This window comes from Drosophila serrata, unplaced genomic scaffold, assembly GCF_035046125.1.
Source record: "Drosophila serrata isolate PLE 108 unplaced genomic scaffold, ASM3504612v1 contig_382, whole genome shotgun sequence".
In the NCBI taxonomy this organism is placed as follows: Eukaryota; Metazoa; Arthropoda; class Insecta; order Diptera; family Drosophilidae; genus Drosophila; species Drosophila serrata.
Window position 1 is genome coordinate 1,368,197 of NW_028257280.1, and position 23,152 is coordinate 1,391,348.

The 23,152-nt window shown below is 38.5% G+C and overlaps 1 protein-coding gene across 3 annotated transcripts in view; it reads right to left on the reverse strand.

The window, feature by feature from the left end:
- Positions 1–23,152, reverse strand: part of Ptp99A (Protein tyrosine phosphatase 99A) — a 138,313-nt gene that overhangs the window by 59,831 nt on the left and 55,330 nt on the right. For all 3 annotated transcript variants that reach the window (XM_086840221.1, XM_020956299.2, XM_086840215.1), the window contains exons 6-8: positions 20,748–20,929; positions 17,679–17,866; positions 12,637–12,751 (exon numbers count right to left, since the gene is read on the reverse strand). In XM_086840221.1, coding sequence (XP_086696347.1) covers positions 12,637–12,751; positions 17,679–17,866; positions 20,748–20,929 — 485 coding nt within the window. The remainder of the gene's footprint in view (positions 1–12,636; positions 12,752–17,678; positions 17,867–20,747; positions 20,930–23,152) is intronic.

The window sequence follows — 23,152 nt, forward strand, 5'->3', positions numbered from 1 at the left end:
CATCAAAAGCGGCAATATAATTTTACCCACAAACGAACATTCTCGTGATTCAATTAATGCCTCGCTTTAAAGCCTGGACCAAGGCCTTTTACACCAGATGCCATCAGATGCGAAATGTTCCTGACAAGGATATTTGCCAAACAGGATTTCCAGGCACTGCAACCGACTAAACAAATGCAAGAAAACTCCTCCAGCTGAGGGAACGGTGGAGCATCGCATTTGTAAAATGTATTTTATTTGCTAAATGCATGTGTTGTACTTTAAAACTCAAATAGTGTAAACATTTGTGAAGCAAAAGATACACTTGGCAGAGACGAAAGTTTTCCCCCAGCCATTTTCCAAATTAAAAGTGAGAAAACTTGAATAAATTCTACATAAAATGTTTACATTACAAAGGAGATTGCGTTAGTTAATTTAATTACAATTTTACATTCTTTTTAAGGTCCGAAGAATGTTTATAATTAGTTGGGAGGAAATTTTTATTATTGAACTTGAATTGAAACAATTTCTAGATATATTTAAGTTTATGTTAAACTTTACTTTAGTATAAATATATTCTAGCATAGATTTTATTAAACAATTTATATTTAAAGACCCTTATTAAAAGAAATTAAGAGCTTTAGGCATTCGAATTTATATAAAGCACATATTTTATTCAGTAAATTATAAAAGTCTGGAAACCTTCATAATCTCTTAAGTAAATGACTGACAAGTCTTAAAATAATACCACAACTTTCTATTATATTTATAGAAAATTATTATAAAATATAGGGTTTCCCTATACTCTCAACCCCCACTGTGTGCTCCCTTCTGGGCCTTTGGGACATTTCCGCTGTCCGCTGCTGTATCCTGAAATCGGGACTCTTGTACTTGTAATGCCAGAAACAACAACAACAAAGGAGAAAACGGATAAGGGGGAGGCGCATTTCAAATGCAAATGTGTTTGTGGTGTAAATGCAATTTTACAAAATTTTATATAAGCCATGGCCAGGCAGCTTCGCCACTCCTCCGCTCCGCCGCCGCTCCCTCTCCGTGCACAATGTGCATAAAATTTCCAGGATTTACATTTTAAAAACGCACAAAAAGCTGTACAAGTCGGGTGAAAATTCTATGGGATGTGTGGGAAGAGGAGTGGAAAATTCTAAGGGGAAAATGCTGCATATGTGTCTGGGCTTGGGTGTTAGTTTGCAAATGCGGTTTTAACGCTTTTGCGATGGCGACTGCGCGAAGACATTTTCACCAGGCCAAGCCAAGCCCCGACTGCAATTTGGCTAAGTGCGTGGGGAGTGGGCTCTCCGCTCTTCTCGCTTTTCTCGCTTTTCCACAGTGCAAATGAAAATGCACAGTACGTGGAGTAGTGCATGTGTCTGAGTTTTGTGGCAATCAGTGCCAGACACACATGGGCTTTAGGCCTGGTCCAGAGATGTTTTGCCTACTTGGGGTCGGGTCTCCGTTTCACTTGGCACTCGCCGGTAGCCAGTCGGCAGTCGGCACTTGGCAGCTGGCATATGGCACAAGGCCGCATAAATCTACGTCTCCTTTATTACGAGCTTTCGGGCATTTAAATAAATTTCAAAGCTTTGGCCCAAAACTGATTTACGAAGGAAATGGTCGGTGGCAGGCGAAAGGGAGCGGAGGCAGACAGCCTCCGTTTAGCGTTAAATGTGCATAGTTTTGTCTGCGGCAGCAAACTAACCACGTGAAAGTCGCCCTCGAAATGCAGAGCAGGAAGGACTTCCACTGATCAAAAAAGTAGAGTGAATAAGGGTCCCTACCTTATATAAAATATATTATAAAATTGCATTTTAAAAGGGTGAAACTCTTGCAGAAATTACACAATTATGTTAAATGGAATTACAATATTTTTGATATAATCTTGAGCGAAATAATATGATCGATATATCAAATTAGACTTTGCCTATCGATATATGTACATCTTAAATGTTGCTCAACATGTGCCTAGCAACCTTTGCATAGCTACATTTGCCTAGAAACATTTTGTGTCTAATTTCGTCATGTTAAATCAAAGTTTTAAGGATTTAGTAGCACTATCATAAAGCATTCTTTCTTATTTACATTTTATATTGTTTTATAATTATAATTTATAAGATTCTATAACATTTTCCCTATGGAATCCCTTATTTTGATATTTATGCTATCAAAAGTCTCAGTATTATCTCCCAGTGCACCAGCCTAGAGGACGTGCAACATGACAGGCTGAAGTTGAGTGGTCCACACCCGCACACACAAACTTACAGATACAGGATGCAGCTGCTGGACCTGCGACAGATACAGCTACAAGTCGAGATACAGATACAGATACAAATATATATTCATATATATACAAATACAGATATACGGATAGAAAGACCGCAGCCAGCTGGGCAGGCTAACTGAGTTAGAGCTGCCGAAAGTTCCGGGGGGAAAGCCGGTTGCTGGGCCCGGAAAATGCGGGAAATGGGGAGGAGGCAAGTCGAGTCTCGAGCTGAGGGCAAACAAGAAATGTAAAGAATGCCACTGACAATGTACAAAGTGCAAAACTAATTTTACAGAGTGAACAGAAGAACGATAGCAACAGCCGTCGTGACGTCCAACATGTAGTGTTTGTCCGTGTGTGTCGGAGGACGAGCAAGGACGAGCAAGGATCCAAATCCATCATACGCCCTGTGGCAACGCCTCCTTTCTTCATTAACCCATCGAAACCTGTGGCCAGAAGACACTTAATCATAAAAGCAACTTCAATTATAGCCCAAAAACTCCGATACAATTTGTGCTCAAACTCAGAAATGCAGCTTGAAAGGCATTACCAATCGGCAGGAGGAAGTGCTTCAGACCCATCTTCATTTGTCAGGAAATTTCCGAAAATGTGCTGTAAGCCGATTTCCCGGCAAAATGTCATGCAATCTTGGCCCTTGGGTTGATTACTTTGTTTGCCATTTGATTTGAGGTGCTTTTCCCTTGCATTTTCCGTTCGTTTTTAAGGGGGATTTGGGATTTTGGTCTTGTTCCCGTCACTTAATTGCTTAGATTTGTTTAATTTAAGCCGATTATACACGACCACAATTTGTTAAAAGCCTGTTCTCTCTATTGTGAGTGTTTGCATGGCCAGGTGTCAGGCCTATTATCCATTAATCGATACTGCGTTTCAATGGGTTTGGAGGAAAAGATTCCACAGAGATTTGACACTTGAAAAAATATTAAATTAATATAAGAAAGAGTTTATAACCCATAAAAATTGTTTTTTTTTTACTAGTTTTGTTAAGTAAGAAATTTGTTCTTTGTAGAAATCTTCTTACAATTTCTTTGCCCAACAAATTTTTGGTTTCGACAAGAGCAAAGCATAATCAATTTATTAAAAATTTGTTAGCTAGACAAATACTATATTTTATTATTGGTATAAGAAATTTAAGGAGCCGCTTCATAAACCATAACTTATATTATATTTATTTTTTGAGTAAATTTATTATTATACCCAGTCAGAAGCTTCAAACGAATTGAAGAAGTCATTTCCGACCCTATAATCCATATATTTTCTTAATCAGCATCATCAGGCGAATCGTTCTAGGCATGTAGGAAAGCAAAAAAAAATTTGAAATTTTTTTTCGAAATTTTATAACAGGTTTTTATATTATTGACATCTTGAAAAATTGACAAAATTAGAATATTTAACAAATGTAATTTAGGTATGCAGATTTATTAACCTATTAAAAACTAACACAGAACTGCTTTCCGAATCGAATTTAATGCATTTTTAGCTTAGATATGAGTATTGTTCTGGTGTAGGTTTTCGAAAAATCGTCATATAAGTTATAGATAAATTTTGACCTATAGAATGCCCTTGCAGGGTATTATAATTTCAACCTGAAGCCTAAAACGTTGGGAATCAGTCATTTCCGACCCTATAAACCGTATATATTCTTGATCAGAATAATTAGGCGAATCTTTCTAGGCATGAAGGAAAGCAAAAAAAATTTAAAAATTTTTTCAACATTTTGGGAGAGGTTTTTTACATTATTGAAACCTTGAAAAATTGAAAAAAAATTTTAACATTTAAAAAATGTAATTTAGGTATGCAGATTTATTAACTTATTGAAAACTAGCACAGAAAAGTTTTTTGAATCGAAATTAATGCATTTTTGGCTTGGTTATGAATTTTTTAAGCTTTGGGTGATTCAATAATTTATTGATTAAAACAAAGCGAAAATTTTAAGCTTAGTTATTAATTATTTTCTGACTTGATCCTATTTTCGAGTGCGAATTGCAAGGATTAGTTTACCGTTAAATTTTTTTGATAAATATTTATATATTGAATTACATTTTTCTTTGGTTAAGAGTTTAAAAAAACCTGTGATAGTTTTTCTACTACATTTTGTTTAAATAATGGCACGGTTTATAAGTTTATCTACTACATTTTGTTTAAATAATTTCATGGCACCAACAAATATATCGTTTGATTTTACATCTTTTTTTGTGGTGTACTCCGGCGATGGCCAAAAAACGTTGTGAACCTTAACCTTATCGAACACCCTGTCAATGGCCAAAATGGCATGGAGGAAAAGTGGCAGAGAAAAAGTTTGGAAAAATGTAATCAAGCACGTAACTTGCACAAATTTTCTGCACTTTTGCCGAAGCCAAAAGCGGGAAAAGCCCCCAGGCCAGCCCACACACACATACACGCGCACTGAGGAAAATGCGGACGGTGACAGACACGCACGCCTGAGTGCGGCACACCCACAAACACCACACACACACACACACACACACACACACACACGCACGGTGATACTCCCACACACACACACACACATAGATACACCCACACAGATACTGGAGGTGCCATCAAAAAGATTGCCGGCTGCCTGTTTGCTCTTGTTGTTCCTGCTGTTATTGCAATCCTTTTGACTATGAACTTCAGATGAAAAAAAAAAACGAAAAGGAAAATACAGATGAAAATCGAACAGGAAAAAAGATTGTTCCCCTCCATCGGATCAAAATACAAAAAGTCAAAAGAAAAGTTAAAGACTTTAAAATCCGCCTCGGGCCAAAGTGATTGAGCGTGTGTCGCTGCAAGAGCGGAGAATTTGTCAAAAAAAGGAAAACTTGTCAGGGAGTTTTCCAAGGAGGAGGGGTGGAGGAGAGGATGACTCTCAGAAAAAATACTGGGGACGACAGGTGAATGCACTGGGGAAAAGCCTCTTATTTTTTTCCCAAATTTATAAGGGGATTATTTAGAAAGAATTGATTTAAAAGTTGAAATGTCTGACCTAAGATTGTATATCGGGAGAAAATGTTCGATAAAAAGATGGAGAGTTATTGAAAATATAGTCATCTTTGATGATATCCACTTTTTAATAACGATAAATTAAATCATTTACTAAAAATATATATTAAATTTTGATGTAATTAATTTTTAAATATCGGAATTATTGCATTTATAATTATTTCAATAATGTTTTCTTTGCTGAATATATTGTTCCGATATCTCAAACATAATATTGATTTATTTCCCATGTGTCGGAGCACTAAATTATCGATTTATTATTAACTTTCTCAACAAATATCGATATGTATTGTATGTATTGTAACATTTATGGTTATATTCTACATCCAACACCTTAATCAGAAGCAGCTTGCCATTGATAAGATCTTGGTAAATCCTTTGAATTATTATCCATTTTTATTCATATTTCTCGGTAAATTTTTTTAAAAATGTTCCCAAAAAGTCATCCCAATTTCTCTCCGTGTTAAATAGAGCAATATCAGTGACTTCGGGTGGTCCTCTTTAATAGACTCATGGCTTGCATAGTCTCATGTCCCGCAAAAGGCGCACGAAAAATCAAATGAAATTGATCCCCAGACAAGGCGGAATGAAGAAAGGGGAGACAGGGAAGGAAATCAAAGGCGGAGGGCATCCTTTTGCTAAAAAAAAAAAAAATAAGGAAAAGAAAAAGGAAATCGCAGACATGATATGAAATTATTTGTCAACGCCGAATGCCATTTTCAACAACTTTCCGAACATTTTATTTCGTTTTCATTCTGGCAGCCGGCTTCGAGTGCCCCCAAAAGTCAGGGGGAGGGTGGAAAATGGGGAAAAACGAGGCAGGGAGTCAAGTCGATGGAAAAGCGTCGTCGTAGTCGTAGTCTCCTCCTTGGGCCTCCATTTTGCATTACAGCTCCGCCTGCCAGCGGCCAGACATGCAATGACAACCATCGCAGAAAAGCGCTGAAACTTTCTGATTGCTTGCAAATGTTTTATTAGCCTGATTTTCCCCAAAAGAGAAAAGGCTCCGCCTTCTTTCTTTCCCAGTTTTTTTCCTCAGTGATATGTGTGTGCATATTATGAGATGTGGAGTAGGATAAGCAACTCGCACACAAAGGTGAAATGGGATTTGCCAACTGGAAACCAATTCCCCATATGAGGTTTGAGGTCTTAATCCACATTATCAGACACGTGGATCGAGGAGATAAAACATTATTGGGAATCTACTTCAATCGGAAAGGAAATACATATTTTTTCAGAGATTTTAATAGTATTTTTGAAGCTTAAGACTGAGCTCTATTCCATTCGCTTTAATTTACAAGTTTCTAATAAGTTCTAAATGCACTTTCCCAAGTTCCTTTAAAATTTAAGAACTTCTTCAAAGTCCGAAAGCGAAATCAATGAATTTGTAAAGTCCTCACCTTCTCCTGCTGCTTTTCTCTATGTTTCTCTTTCTTTTTTTTGGTGGAAAATCCTGAGAATCTGATCTGCAGGCTGCTCATTAATTTCGTCTATTTAGGAAAAAGTTTTTGCTTTTTGCTTGCAAGTTTTTTAAGTGGTTTGCGGTTTATCATTTTTGGTTTTTACCGGGGAATGAAAATGCAGCTGGCCTCGGTGCGCTTTTCCTTGCCTTCGAACCTCTTTTCCCCGCCCTCTTTTCTGCCGCAAACAAAACTGTGCGCAAACAGGAAATAACGGTAACGCTGCTTCATTTCCGCTTTTATTAAAACATACTTTTCACGTTGTACCTTATCCGACAGAGGAGTCGTCGTTTCGTCCTTCTTGAATTTCCCACCCATTTTCCCTGCCTTACTTGCCGCGCTTTCCCTGCCAACTCTCCGCCGCTTTTCTTTGATACTTTCAGACTTGTATCTTAGCGCTTTTTGCTGCGGGCTTCAGGTTACCCTTTCTCTTTATCAGAAGAAAAAGGGTTTAATTTCAAGGGGTTGGATTTGTAGATTTGCAAGGACCTCGTTCTTTAAAATATATATTTTTTAATTATTTAAATCAGAAAATTTTAACTTTAAAACTTTCAACTGAAATCAGGGGTTTTTTAGAAGAATTTATTAAAATAATAATCCGAAAACAAGGTACTACCTTGTTGTAAAACCTTTAGTTCTTAATTGATCCAGATTGAATAATTGATCCAGATTGGATTTAAGTATATATTATTTTATATTTAGGGAACTAGAAGTTCTTTCTTCCACAGATTTAATTTAATTTCTGTTAGATTGCGAAATATATTTGGAATTATCAATTTTAATGTCGCTTGACTTATAAAAGCATAGTTTCCTTTGAGATGTAATTTAATATAATAATGAAATTTTGTATAAAGTATATCCCTAAACCATTCTTACCCTACAAAATCCCTTGAAAGTCCCACCCAAATCCACAATTAATTCCCATCTCAATTAGATCTCCACCGGGGGCGACCTGAAAGTGTATTAAGTATTCATTCTGGCCGAAGGAAAGTTTAGTTCCCTGGTGTTTTATCTCTTTGCGTTGTTGTCGCTTCTTGCCGATGTTGTTGTAGTTGCATTTCCCCTCGCTTTCCCTTCGCCCCCTCTCGTTCACAGGTTGCAGCTCGTCACTTCCGTTAGCCGCCCGCAGTTTTCCACGAAAGGAAACTGCTTGTGCCCAGAGTTTTGGGTCCTACTATCTGGTATTTATATATATACAACATTTTTTCCTAGTTGCGGCTGGGCCAGCGGATGCACTGAACCAGTAGGCAGTAGGAGGCGGGGTGGTGTTTTCCCGGGGGGTTGGAGTTTTCCCAGAGAGAAAACCGCAGCTAGTTGAAAGTAGCCAAAGGTAATTAATTTTGTAGCTGCAAACTTGGTCGCCGGCGGATTCCGGTCGCCCAGCTTTTGACAGTCCCGCGCGTTTTCTCTCTGCAAATGGATTTCCCATTTTCCATCTTGCAATCCCCCTCCCCCCTCTGGATTTTCCTCTTGCATTTTCCATTTACTTTAGACTGAAGGAGTGGCAGCATCTCCTCAAATGCAAGTGCGATTTGCCATATTTTTTTGGCTCCTCCTTTTCCACCTGGTGGAAACTCTCTCGCCCTCTCTCTCTGTGCGTGTGTCTATTAATTTTCCTGGCTTGCAGCGGCTGTGGAAAAAGGCAACGCGACCGCGCCCCCTTCTTTTTTGGGGTGGGCGTTTGACAAACGGGCGGTGATAAATTGCCAGCGGAGCTCTAAGGATAATAGTATCTTTAAGGAATTGCACAGTTCGAAAAATGAAATCAGTACGAAAGGGTTATAAATCTTTTAATTTTAATCAGATTTTTCTTACTTACTGAAAATTTGTAAACAAAAATATCAAATTTTAAATGAAATAATACATTTCAAGTCGAAATTTCTCCTTTTTATAATGTGGGGTTTCTCTTAAATTAATTTTGTTAAATTATTTATAAAAACTGAAACCTTAGAAGACAACTTTATCAATTGTTTTTAATAACTTTTAAATTTTGAAATGCAACTCTTTAATTAATGTATGGAAAATTTATTACTAACCCCAGAGAACATTATTTATATTGAATTTTTCATACATTTACAAATTTTCAGTGTCTGAAAATTGCGCTTCATTTAATGCCCTTGGCAACGCGTCTAATGGAGCGTTTGTTTTGGCTGCGTTGATTTTGCATTTTGGCCGAAAGAGAGAGTGAGGGCGGCGAGTCAAAGCCATTTGAAGTGCTGCAGGTTGTTTGAATTATAAATTTGATTTTAAAGAGAGCAGCCGGCGGCTGCCGAGGCCCTCGAGTAACAGACAAATTAAATTGCACCACCAACTAGTGCTCCCGTGTCAGTCTAGGTCTTAACCAGCTCAGTTCATCCTTTTCAGCCGGACAGGTTAAGGGAGCAAAGGACACTCGGGGACGCGTTAAAGTCAAAAGTTGTACGGGACTATCAAGTGTTTTCCCATGTACGTACAATGTACAACGTACACGAAATGAAAACGAAACGAAGTTATCAGGGAAACACCAGGCACAAAGCCATTACGATTGTCCAACAACTGTCTCCTCCTTGGCTCCTTGGAGCGACAAGTGTTTCGGGGGAAAGTGGGGGAAGTTAAAGGACACCCAACGCCCCTTGAACTGTCTGCAGTGCAGTACAACAAGAAAAAAGGTACAAAGACTTAGTAAGAAAAAAGGACTTGCTAAGAAATACCCTGTACTACATACATGAAAGAAATCACCAGGAGATACATCAATTACTAGGGTTTTCGCATAAAAGATGCTAAATAAACTTGATATAAAAAGTAAGAGTTTAGCTATTGTTGTAAATATTAAACTTGTAATCAATTTCAAAAATATAATTTATTTTATTACACTCTATTTAAAGTATGCTAAATACTTTCTCATAACAAAAATATCCTTGTAAACAGTAGACTCTTCCTATAATCAGTACTTAGAAAATAGAAAACAAAAAAAATGCACCTTGGCCACAAGAGGTTCCCCCCTTAGACCCTTGGCAAAATGAAATCCTAGTGCGTGCCGAGGCAAACGAGGAGGAAAACAAGACCATTTGGAAAGGATCTCGTTGTCCGTAAGTCCGAACTGCGACTGGGCCCAATGTCAAAAGTTAAAACGCAATAACAAAGGCAGACGGACCGAAAGGAAAGTGGAAAATATCTAATCAAAGACAGCGGCCAAAGTCGAAGGAGAGTGCAAAGAGCTCTCGGTGAAGCCTTAGAATTGTTTTGCAATCGCCGGTTGAGTTCCCTTCTAAGGACATTATCTGGTTGTGCCTTCAGCTTGGATTTCCTTGCTTGGATTTCCCTGGATTTCCTTGGATTTCATGACCCCGCCTCAACGTTGCTGCTAAGCTGCACTGCAAGGCTTCATAATTTTCACCGCATGTGGTCCGTGTGTTGCAGGCGGCGGCCACAGCACGAGTTTCTTTGGTTACGCTCTCTTGAGTTTGAAAATTTAATTTAGCATACACTGTGGGAAATTTGTGGGTATTTTTAGTGGGAAATAAACGTAGATAATGCTCAAGCATCATCAATTACTGCTAAAGCTTTAGTATATTTTTTAGGGATTAATTCTGGAAAGACTTAAGTACTTATACTTCTTTCACATAAAACATTGTAATAACTTTCTATTATTTTTCAGACCATTGTCAGAGCTTTTAATATTTTATATATTATTTAATATATATATTTAATATTTTATACTCATACTATTTTCTTTGAGTGCCGGAATTTTCCGCTTTGGTTTTGCCAGCTATTTGCGGCTGTTTTGTGGCAAATATTCGAGGGTAATTAATCAACTGCCACGCGCATCGGCTCTGCCATCCTGCCTATTCTTGTGCCTCCCACACGGAATTGGCAGGATTCTATTAGGAGCAGCTGTGTCCTGTTACTGGTCCTGTTCCCGGTCTTGGCCTTGGCCAAAAGTTGCTGCTTAAGCCGCTGCAAATCCCCAGGAAAGCTTTGCCCGTCTGCACCTGCCAGGTTACCCTGCGACACAAACACACACAAAAATGTTGCGGAAGAAACGTGGAAAATTCGGAAATTACAGAGTTATGCCAGCTGTCGCAAAAATCCAGAGTTATATAGATTTTTCTTTCTTTTTTTTCCCACCACTCACTCAAAGCAGCTTAGCCGCAAAGGGAAAAATAATAATAATAATAATACGAGAGACAAATCCATACGGGAGAGCTACCTGCCTCCTTGCATATTTTTCTCGTTTTTATCGAATCTGATTTTATTCGGTTTCCGGCTGAAGCTGAAGCTGATGCTGGAGATGCCAAAGGATTTTCAACTAGAATTTTATGCTAATTATGCCGCTAAGCTTTTTTGGCAACTTTCAAAAGAGTTTTCGGGTCTTAGCGCCGAGCGCTGGGAAAAACTTCGCTCGCGAAGCTGGGAAATATTTGCCCAAGACATCTCGGCATGCTTATGCAAACAGATTTGCGCTGACTGCAGGAAATTAAATCCCATCCCATAAATCCGCACACGTTGGAGTTCTTTATCCGTTCTGCCCGATTTTATATATACATTATTTATGGCCAAATGCTTATAATTTACGTTCCGCCGACATCAGCCGGCCGGCGTCTATGGCATCAACACTTCCGCCAGCGGCGGCGGCGGCGTCGTCGTCTGGCGATACCCGGAGTGTAACGATGCCGCCGGAAATCCACGTGGCGGAATCGTCCAGGATTCAAAAGGAATCGGCGTAACAATGCGAAAAAGGATAACAAAAGGCAGCGCCTGAATTGCCCCGACCATGGGATACCCGGTCTTTGGCAGACTTTGTGGGGGTTAAGTAATAGGAAGTTCATTATATAATTTGAATAATGTATAGAAGGCAAGGAAAAACCTTAGAATAGGTAGAATAATAATACAAAATAATACAAATATTAAAATGAGAAATAAGAAATATTAATCAACCTGTTAGAACAATTTTTAAGGAATAGAATAGAAATATATAACTCTTTTTGATATTTAAATATATTTATGCTGCAATCTATTCACTTTCCGAATTTGCCATCAAAATTAAGTACGATTTCCTTTGCAAGTATTTATTTCCCAAGGAAACAATATACCCAATTTCCCAGCCCAAGTAACGGAGTAAGAAAAGGAGAAAACCTCGAAATAGAAAGGACATGCCTGGGCAGTTTTTGTTGCTGACTGAGCAGCATATGGCAAAAGTTTAAGTAAGCAATATTTATTTTGTATTTCTATTTGTTTGTGCGAGAAAAAGAGAGTATTCTTCTTCCATTTCAATACAGACTGCGGTCTGCAGCGGAAAAGCTGCTGGAAAATGCCAAAGCAGAGGAGAGCGGGGAAGGGGTGGAAAATATGAAAAATTGCAACATATTTTCCTTAGCCTCTGGTCGGAGTTAAACTTTTATTTGTTTGCTTCATTGCATGGGCGAGGCATTTTGTGGTTGAGCGAATCTCAAAGTTGCTTTTTTCCCACACAGAGGCCAAGGAGCTGGGGAAAAGTGGGAAAAAGTGAGCGGAAAAACTAAAACTGCACACAAAGGCGAATTTTGTTTTTGACGCAACTACTGCATCTGCATCTGCATCTTGTATCGGATCGGATGTATATATATTATATGCATTACGGTCTTGGTCACTTGTCTGGCATGTCAATAAGCCGTAATATTTGGAATTTCTCGGTTTCAAAGATACTCGTGCATATGCGAGAAATACTTTTGGCCTGGCCAAAAACTTATTGACTTGCGGCCATCGTCTGAATGCCTGACAGCCACAATTCCCCAGGGGCAAGAACTCTGTGGCATGCATCATTGATAATGTATCTGGCCGGGTATTCCGGGCTGTGGAAAATCCCATGCATCTCCATCTGAATCTGAATCTGAAAACTGCTCTGGCACTTGCACTTATTTTGGGACGAACACTCACCTCCTTCGTCGGTCATCACCAGAATGGTGGTCTCCGGTCCCAGTCCCTCCGGATTGAACACCTGCACGGTCACCTTGTACTGCGTGTATGTCTGCAGATTCTGTATTTCATGACTCTGAAAGCGAGAAGGAGATTTTTCAGTTCAATTCAGTTCTGTTGGGGTTGGAATCATTTAAATCTGCCGCTTTAAAATGCAAACACTAAAGGTACACGGCAAGAAATAATTAAAGGTGATTGGGAAAAGTGTTGTTTAAATTTCATTACATTTTTTATATTACAAATTTAACAAATCTGCAAATGGTATTCTAGAAATGTACCTAAACATGTTACCTAACATATTTTATTGGGTACTTTTAAACACTTTTCAAAATAAAATAAAATTCGTAAATTTCTAGCGAATTTTGCTATGATTATTTTGAAATTAGTTCCACAGTAGCAAGAATTTAAATATAAAATAAATATCAGAAGTTTCTTTACTTTTTTGTAAATCAAAATATATTTTTATATTTCTAAATTAATATTTTAGTAAAGAAATAAAAATAATATTGCATATTGTAACTACTTTAGTATGCTTTATTAAATATTTTTAAAATTTAAAGGGACTTCTAAAGTTACCTTTTCTAAATTTATATAAATAACTAATTTTTCAAAGCTGTCACTTCTAAAATTTGGTACACAGTTAATTGAAAATCTTATATATATTTTGTAATTTTCCCAATTTTTTTTCTACCAATATTCCCTATTTAATTTGTTTTCCCGCCGTGCACTCCACACCAAAGACTTTTCATTTGTTGGCCGTTGAAGGCGCATAACAAAATAAAGTGGAGCACTTCCAGCAAGTGGTTCTCTGCAGCATCAGCCTCTGGAAAAGTACCCCCCGACCCGCACCGCTCCGCCCCCGAGAAAACTCCTCCCCCTCAAGCCTCCTCCACCTCCTCCTCCTCGCTGAGCATTGTGCATGCTTGGAGCGGAAATTGCGCGTTGCATACTTTTGTGCGTTGCCGTTGGCAAATATGAAAATTGCAGCACTTAAAATTGATTTGCAGTTGCTGCTGCGTTGATGTTGGTCGGTGCAAAAGGAAATTGAGTTGCTTGGGCAACGACCAAAGAGTCTTTGCCTTAATTGCCGCCAAGCACACACACACACACATATGCACAGCAAAAAAAGTAATACAATTTAATTAAGAAAGAAATATAAAATCAAAATTAATAAATTAAATTGGGAACTAAGAAAAAAGTGGAAATTAACAATATATTAATATTTGTATGTAAAATATAGTTTTATTTGTAAAGGGTAATATTCATAGATTGAAAAATAACTAAATCAACATTATAAAATATAAACTGAAAGCATTCTATTGCTAAAAATATAATAAATATTCACATCTGGTAAAGAGAATATTTTTTGCAAAGAAAATCTGTCTTTGAAGGGAAATATGAAATTAAAAATAAATTCTTTGCCTCTTTTTTAAGTTCTAATATTATAGAAAGATTAAATTTCACTAGAACTTTTCCCCTCAGTGCATCCTATTGGATTTGCCCATAAGTGAGTCCGTTTCGCTGGCTTTGTCCATGAATTTCCGCGAGCGAGAGTGCCGGCTGATTAAAGTTTAACCAAAGGTCAAAAGCAGTGCGAAGCCATAAAACAAGCCGCAGACTTAGAGTGCTACGCTAACTAACACACCGCTTACACACACTCGCTAATACACACACACACACACACTCACACTCTTTTCCCGGCTTTTGCAAATGGTCAGCTGCCTGAGGCGAGTGCAAATTATGTAGCATACATTAGAGCGCTCGGCTTCTCCAGTTGAATTTGTGTACGAGCGAGCGAGCATCCTGTGTATCTCTCCATGTATATATATATATGTGTGTGTGTGTGTGAGTTCGTCTGCGGTTAAACCACAAAACCAACGGGTTTTCGACTGTGCGAATTCTAGGCTTGTGCTTAGCAGCGGATTGACTGCCATGCCAACAGCTTAAGTGGCTACTTTCTGGGCTTTTCAGACGGCGCCAGCCACTATCGCAGCAGTTATGCCCCCATCCCCCCTTTGGAAAAGCGTGATATCTTTGTAGGCCCTTTACAGTTGCGGTTGAGAAAATAGCTCTATAAATTCATGGAAAGTCTTTTAAGACCCTTACTCAGACTAATAAATCAGGTTTACATGTGATTTCTAAAGTTTCTTTAGGAGAAACTAAAACTTATACTAAGCAATTATTTGATTAAAAGTTATTATTAAAGCAAAATTGATGACATATTTTCCTAGCCACAATTGTCGTAGTTGCTGGGATTTACTGCTTCTATATGTGATAGTAGTTTGGGGGGTCATATAATTCCATTTTATTTAGTCGCCAGTAAATGAGGCCGAAAAATTTACAACTGCTTTTATTTTTATGGTCAGCAGAAAGTTGGAACTGCCCAAGGGCAATGCTCCCCGCGTGCCTCATGCCCCATCGTAATTGATATAATGTAATTGATAAAGTTGCCACAACTTGCCGCCATATTGCATAACTTTTGAAAGTGTGAAGCGGCAAGATAAGCATCTAAATATTCCCTTTTTTCGTCCCTGCGTTAATTACTGCCCAGCGGTTTTGATGGTGCTGCAAAGAAAAAGATTCTGGCGAAACAGAAAAAGGAAATTCTGGATATACAGACAGATGCAAATTTCATCTGTCAAACAAATCCTGAATGGCTCCTGTGAAAAACTCCACACTTTTATACACAATTTTTCCCCGCTGAACCTTCTGTTTTATTTGCTTTTCTATTTTTTTCTGGTAGTCTTGTTCATCAACAATATCGGTGTCGGAATAGAGTCCTTTTTCTGTCCAGTTTTTTTTTTTGTGCGGAACAAGTTCCTTTGAGGTATCGTGTGACTCGACTTTCCGGCTTTTATCTACGTAAAAGTTGCGAAATTTATGCTTTACGGCGCAGAAATTTTAATTAGAAAATTGGCAAATTTAGCCCTGCAGGCGAAGCTGGTGAAAAACTGAAATTTTCCACCTCACACGTGACAGCTCAATGTGAGCTGCCCCTGGCCAGAAGAGAGAGGGGCGCTAAAACGGGGCGTGGCAGGTCGACAGAAGCCGCAGGCTCCTGAATGCTGATGCTGCGATATGGGAATAACAGAAAGCCATGTCCTGGAGTCCACCAAAATGACTTGAGCAGGGCGAAAAAATAAAACTTGTGCATCTGGAGAAATATTATGGACAAAACTTAAGGGTTTTTTGATTGAAACTAGGAACAGCAAGTCCTTTTTCTCGGCATTTTTAAAATCGATTAAGGTTTAAGTTTAAGTTTATTCAATTTATTCAATTGACAAAATCTATTTTGTAAATACATTTTCTCCTTGTGCACTTTACTTTCACGAACCCAACAAAAAAGAATAAAAAATAAGCATAACTAAAGTCGCACGTTTCTGCCTGCAAGGATAATATTTCAGCATGCCAGCGACATGCAAAGGAGCAGCCAGATAGAGCTGGTCCTGCGATAGAGACAGAGACGGCTAGCTGCGTCTAGATAAGGACAAAATATGCACTCGAGCACAAAAGCGTGCCGCGCTTGTGGCAATCAGCCGTTGTTACGTCCCCATTTCCCTCGAATTTTTCCTCGCCTCCCAAAATTTTTCTATTTTTCCAGGCAGAGTGGGTGTGTGCTTGGCTTATTTTTTTCGAGTGTCGTACGTGAACATTATCGCTAATAATTTTTGCATATTTTTAAGACAGCAAATGCATCCGGCATGCATTCCCTCTGCTCTGGCTTCTATATTTGGTTTTGAATGGCTTTAAGAAGTTGGCCGGCAGGGGTTTGGCTTTCAGTTTTTTTAAAGGACTTAAGCCGGGAATTCATTTCCCATATTTGACAAAATTCCTAGAATTTCTATGTTTTTTACACTTCTTATAGCTGTGTTTAATATGTGTTTATTATTTATAGTATTTTCCATATATTTAGGTAAGAAATAAGCTTCATCAACTAAAATAAAATCATCCCGTAAACAATTCAACAAAACAAGATTAAGTGTTTGTTATTTCCTTTCAGCTAAACTTATCTTTTATTGAAAGGTATTCCCAAGTTATTTGTCCCGGGCTTCGCCCCCTAATATTTCTCCCTCCCTTATTTTCCGTTCATTTCCCGCCCCCCATTTTCCTGGGACTTTCTTCATTAGCCAAGTTGCGTGCCAAGGCATACACACACACCCACTGCTTTTGGCCTAGAACGAACACTGGCCCCAGCTGAGAACTAATCGTTAACAAATTGCCTGTGATATCGGCGGGGGTTTTGGTCCCCAAACGAGATATGGCAACACCTTGACAGGTGGCCACCGAAAAAACACTTGTAACCCTGCTGGCATTTCTGTGGGTGTCTGGGAAATGTTTTCCTTTTGGCCAGGTGTAAATTACTTTTTAATACCGCCGCTGATGTGACTTTAAGCCAGCGAATGACAGGGCACAAAAGCACACTCACACTCGGAAACATTTTTAGACAAAACTTTAAGCCGGGAAAACTGGGAAATCCTCGAGCTAAGAAAATGATATGCACGTGGCAAGTTAGACAGACACGAACTGAAAACCAAACCCCGAACCCCGAAAACCAAAGCTAAATTGAATGACGCTGCAGGCGGGACACGAAAGCTGGCTCTCTATTTGGTATGCACTTGGGGAAAATTAGGGGTTAATAAATTAATTATTATTAAAATTTAATAATATATAAGATATTAAATAGAAGAAAGGACACACAGAGATCATATAATTAATGTATAATGAAGTGAGTTTCAGAACTTCCAAAGCAAAGCTACATTTTCTTGTTAACTAAAGGTTCTTACAATTAAGTTCTAGCTCAAAAGCTAAGTTTTTTGTTTTTCATTTTATTTTCCTAAACACAAATTTCTCTCACTGCATTTGAATTCCTAAACTGCATTTGCCATATGGCAAAAGTGTCAGAAATCATGAAATTCAATTATTGTTGCCGCGTACAACTAAATAGGAAAGTCAGCAGGAGACTCAGGGCAACCAGGGCAGCCAGGACACCCCGGAAAACTCACCTCCACGGTATTGTCCCTTATGTAGATCTCCTTGGTGTCGTTGGGATCCCGATCGCGAGGACGATATGTAATGCGGTAGCCCAGAAACTCGCCCAGTATGGTATCCGGCGGCGGTGGCTTCCACGAGATGTACACCGATGTCGAGGACGTGTTGTGGGCCGTCGTGGGTATGGGCTTGCCCGTGGGAGCTGCAAGAGATTAAGTCAAGAGAGAGTCATGAGAACTAGATTGGGTAATTCCTAGAAAACTTTCTCTGGGTGGGGAGGAGGGTCTGCCAAAAAGTTCTCTAACTCAAAAATTCGAAATTAAAAACGCCGTGCAAAAGTTTTTGTGCGACCGAGTTGCTGAACCCCTGACCTGTCATGTAAAGCGGAACGTTGTCTGTGGCATTGTCAAGTTGTCACTGTCACGCAACATAAGTTGCAAGTGCCAAGGCCTGTTTTTTTTTTACCCTAAGACTTGCTGTGGCATGGGATCCTTTGGCTCCTGGAGTCCTTGCCTATTCGCGCATCCGTTTCCCTTTTGTTGGTCCTGTCTGTGAGCATTACTCGCAGGTTAAATGATGCGTGTGTCTCAGAAGGTACACTGAACAAAATTAATGAGATTAATTCGCTAAAAAGTAGCATTCAAGTGCTTGAAAATGCCCCAGAGAGTTTACTGTTTGCTCAAAAGTTATCTTTTAGAACATTGTTCTCGGTTTTCCATATTTTCGGGGTTTTCAGAAGTCAAAATCGTCGTAATTTATACCTTATTTTTTCGCTCTTAATTTAATCCTATTAAATACTTCATTTTCTAAATGAATTACCCCTTTTTTTGTAGTGTATACCAGGTGAGCTAGGGATGATCTGGCAGTTTGCCAGGCGCTGCTTTCTCCACGAAAAAGGAGGGTGAAATTCTTGGCATAGCTCAATGAATTTATAAATAAATTAAAAGATATTTTGTGTCTTTCGGCTTGACATTGATGCCGAAGAAAGTTTGCTTTTGGCAAATTGAAAAGTTTTCGCTTTTTCCGCCGCTTAGATTCAAGATATCCGCGCTCAGCATCGCGCTGCTGCTGTTAGGTGTGTGTCATTCGGTTAATTTATGCATGCCGCTGGCTTAATTTATACAAATTGGCAACTCGGCCGGCGACCGCAGCACACACACATTCATAGCTCGAAGGACCCGGACCAGAAGGACCTTAATGAGCTCTCAGGAGCTAAGGACGCGCGGCAACACACTATTGACTAATTTGTAACCGCATGTGTTGCAGCATCGGCAGCTTGGGTCGCATTCCATTGTGCGTGGCAGGGCGGCATAAATGGAATTTCACACCGAAACCCAAAATGCCAGCACTGAAAGAAATTATTTGGAATGTTTTCTTTTAAATTTGGAACCAATTTGAAGCTCCAGTGGGTGTCCTTTGTATGTTCTTTCATTTTTATAGATCTTCTCCTAGTTTAAAAACCCAAAAAATTCTCTTCATAATTTAAAGATGTTCCCAATCTATTCCTATTTTAAGCAAATTATTAATTATTCCTTAAGATTTTCTAACAGTGCCTTGGCAAAGTCATTTCCAATGTCCGTAAGACAAATGTGTTGCTAATAGCTTGTCGCTGTTGCTGTTCCTGCTACTTTGCCTTTGATTAATGTGTCTCGCGCTCTTAAAGCCTACGGAAAGTTTTGTGACTTTTCAGAGTCCATTTGTGTATATATGTATAATATCGTCATATATGGGCGATATACTATATGTGGGACACGCACTGGCGATACGATTAATCATTGTCTGGGGCAGTCAAGGCAACAGAGTAACAGCAGCAGGTGAAATGTCAGCCAAGTGACATGAATCCTAAAGGCATTCGGCACCGAAATTAGTGCATCAAAGGCAGAAAACAACAGAATGTCACTCAGTAAGGAGAAGTAGTTTCCTCAAAAACTTTGCGGCAATGAAGTTTGTAGGCTTTTGTCATCGCATGCTAATGAAATAAAAGCTGCCTCTAAAATTTAAGTGTGCCGAAAACTCACTTTTCCAGGGGTACTATAGAGGGTAAAAAAATGGTGACTTCTTCTAATATATATTTTATTTTTATATACTTTAAATATTGAAGCTTTATTATGTTATATTTTATCATTAGGTTATTAATGTGAAGTTAGAATAATATTAAAAAACATATCATTTTGGAAATACTTATAATACTATAAACGCAAGTGGAAGTCGATTTTGAATATGAACAAAAATAATGCGCTCAAAATCTTATTGAAATGATCATACATTTTGATGTATTGAAATTTTAGTTATCGAATTATCGAATAAATATCGATGTAAGCGAAAAATAACTGTTTTGTTGTCCCTTTTTTCGCTTCGATATATAATAAAGGTTATTGCAGTAACAAAGTATTGCAACTTTTACATCTCGTCTAATGTATAGATACAATATTTTCTACCATTTAAATTTCCACTTTAAATCCTTGTATTTTCTGTACTTCACCATTTTGTTTTTATGGTTATAAATAAAAATATTTAAATACCAAAACAAAACAAATATACTCCTTGCGTGATAACTATTATTGCGGCCGCAGTTGTAATTTCCTTCAGCCAAGGCGGACGCATTTAATGTTGCTGCGAGGCTGCCGTGCATCCGTGAAAGGACGAGCAAGGATCCCTCACCCTCACCGAAGCCTCGCCATAAAATGACGACACACCTGGCCGGGCCTAGGCGGATGGCCTACCGTCAGCGGAAAAATAATTAAACGTATACAACGTGAGGAGACTCCGCCGGGCTTTATGAGGCCGTAATTGCTGGCAGTTGCCGGGGTGAGAGGAGGGACCAAAGCTGGGGCTGAGGCCATGACAACTTTTCATTGACGGGGCACTTAAAAGTCAGGCCAAGTCGTTCGGAATTCAAATGAAAAATTAATGCGATTGTAAAATTTGTTATGTCATGTATGTCGCGTAACTTAACCCCGGTCCTGTTCTCTATATAGTAAATTTGTTATGACATGTGAACAGCCTACGCGAAATAGTTTATGGTTTCGGGTCCAATAAAGTGCGTAACGTAGGATAAGGATAAGGAAGGACTTGGGACTCACCCTCGCGCAGCGTGACTATGTAGTAGGACTCCTTGGACGGCGGACTGATGCCCAGCTTATTGACCGCCAACAGGCGAAAGCTGTAGACAGTGAAGGGCGTGAGTCCTGTCACCTGATATGATGTGGCATTTGTCTTTGTATAGATCCTAGCCAGCTGCTCCCAGATGCCATCCTCGCCCTCTCTGAAAAGTGGGGGAAAAATATACAATTTTATTAAAATATTTATTTTGTAGGATAATTTAAAGATTCTCCCTAGTTTATTAAAGTAATTAATAAATGTTTTAAGGTCTTGAAAATTACTATTTATTTTAATTTGTATTAAACTCTTTAGAACAATCTTAAAGCGATTATTTTATACAGAAATTAAGTTTATTAAATTCATTTCATATCGTTCATAAACTCCTTCCTAATTAACTCTACAACAGATTTAATTAAGTGATAATTTCTGTAGGAAATCAGCAAAGAATCAAGCTAATTTAATAAAGTTAATAATTCTTTAGCTTATTTTGAAAACCAATAAAACCAACAAAACCAAGAGATTACCTTGCTCATCCTTTTTCTGTACACACTTTCAACAGTCCATATTTATTGATCAATAAGCAGGACACACAGGACATGGACAATCCAATTGCATTTCCTAATTTAAAGACCCAATTTGACCTCATTAATTTAAAGTGTACGCTGAATGTATCATCATTCAGATGGAAAATTCATTGAGCAATTAATCGAGTAAACGAAAACGCGACCAAACAAAACATTTTGATTCGCCCGAAAATTATTTGAACGAATCATTTCATTATTGTGCATTTATATTGCAATTACCAGCTCAATTGCTGGCCACACGCGTCGCAAATATCCCCCTTTATACATCTATATATTTAATATATATCAGAAATCTATATGTTTTGCTGGGGGAGAGGTCGCCAATATACATAAACCATGGGCATAAAATGCATTATGAAAATTTATATAAAACGGATGCGGATTTGCATGACACTTGTGGGCGGGGCGGGTGCCTCCTTTGGGGATACCATCCGAAATGTGTGCCGCACATAGGCACTAAAATATTTATGCGCCTCTTTTGTACAAACCCACACCTATATGGAACCTTTCCAAAATACAACAAAAAAAGAAAAGAAAGGAGAAGAGAAGACCCCCCAACGCATATAAATTACCCGCAGTCCCGCCGCCTCTCGCACAATGAACATTTTTCATGGCACATTTCAAAGTGTAGTAAATTTTGGTTTAAACTCACATAATTTTAGCATATTTTTTGGCACATTCTGGCTGAGAGGGGGGGTTAGCATAAATTTCGCTGTGGCCTTCGTTTGATTTTAAATGGGGCTTACCGATTTGAGTGGCGGGGCACAAGGCCCCAGGCTTTCATGGCTGCGATTAAAAATTGTTTAAATACACGGCCGATGAAAAATGTTTGAGAGTATTTCATGAATGGGGTGACAATCAATAAACCCACGTCAGGAAAATAAAAATAAAAAACACGACCAGCCGGAAGGAAATTGTGTCAAAAAAATGATTAAAATTAATAAATGCGTGCGAGCAGCTTCCGCGCTGAGTGCTGTGCCCCATCTGTTTGCGTTTGGCAATGGGCATTTAGCGAATATATATATATATATTCATATATATATATATAGTATATATTCCTGTATCGGAGGCAGCCGGACACACGTTGCATTCGATACAAAAAATTTGTTTGGCGACTTTATGAAGCATGGCCCAGGCCTGTCCTGGCCCATGAAAAACATATGAAAAATGTACTCTCTCTCCCTCTCCCTCTCTGGTGTCCTGTAACCCTCGAGTTGAAAAAATATCCTTGTGTGTGTATAGGGAAGAGATTCTTGGTCCAAAGTAACCACAATGGCAAATAAATTTGCGGCCTTTCACAGACATGTATTGGATGCCCTTCTTTTTATTTTTTATTTGTAGTTATCTTTGTTTTTCTTCGTTGCCTGGTAAGCTGCTTTAAAAATGTTTGCTTTACTTACTTTTTTTCATATTAAACAAATGAATATGAGTTATTTATGCATCTGCGTGTGTTTGCCTTTGCTGGAATATCATCGTATCTATATACGGCCGAGGGACACACACAGGAGTTGTTGAAACAGGACAGTTTACTTGCCAGGACGAAGTTCTTAAAGTTAATGGACAAATAGTGCAGATAACTCAGGGACTCGGTAGGAAAAAAGGAGGAATTTATTGGTCAAATAACAACTACAAATTAATGTTCTCCTGTTCATTGTTTCAATGTTTCAGGTTTCGAATGGTTTATTTAATAAAAGCCATAGACTATAAGACATTTAAAATCTCTTAGTAGTTGGTTATTTTTATACCCTTACAGAGTATTATATTTTCAGTCAGAAGCTTGAAACGCACTGAAGGGGTCATTT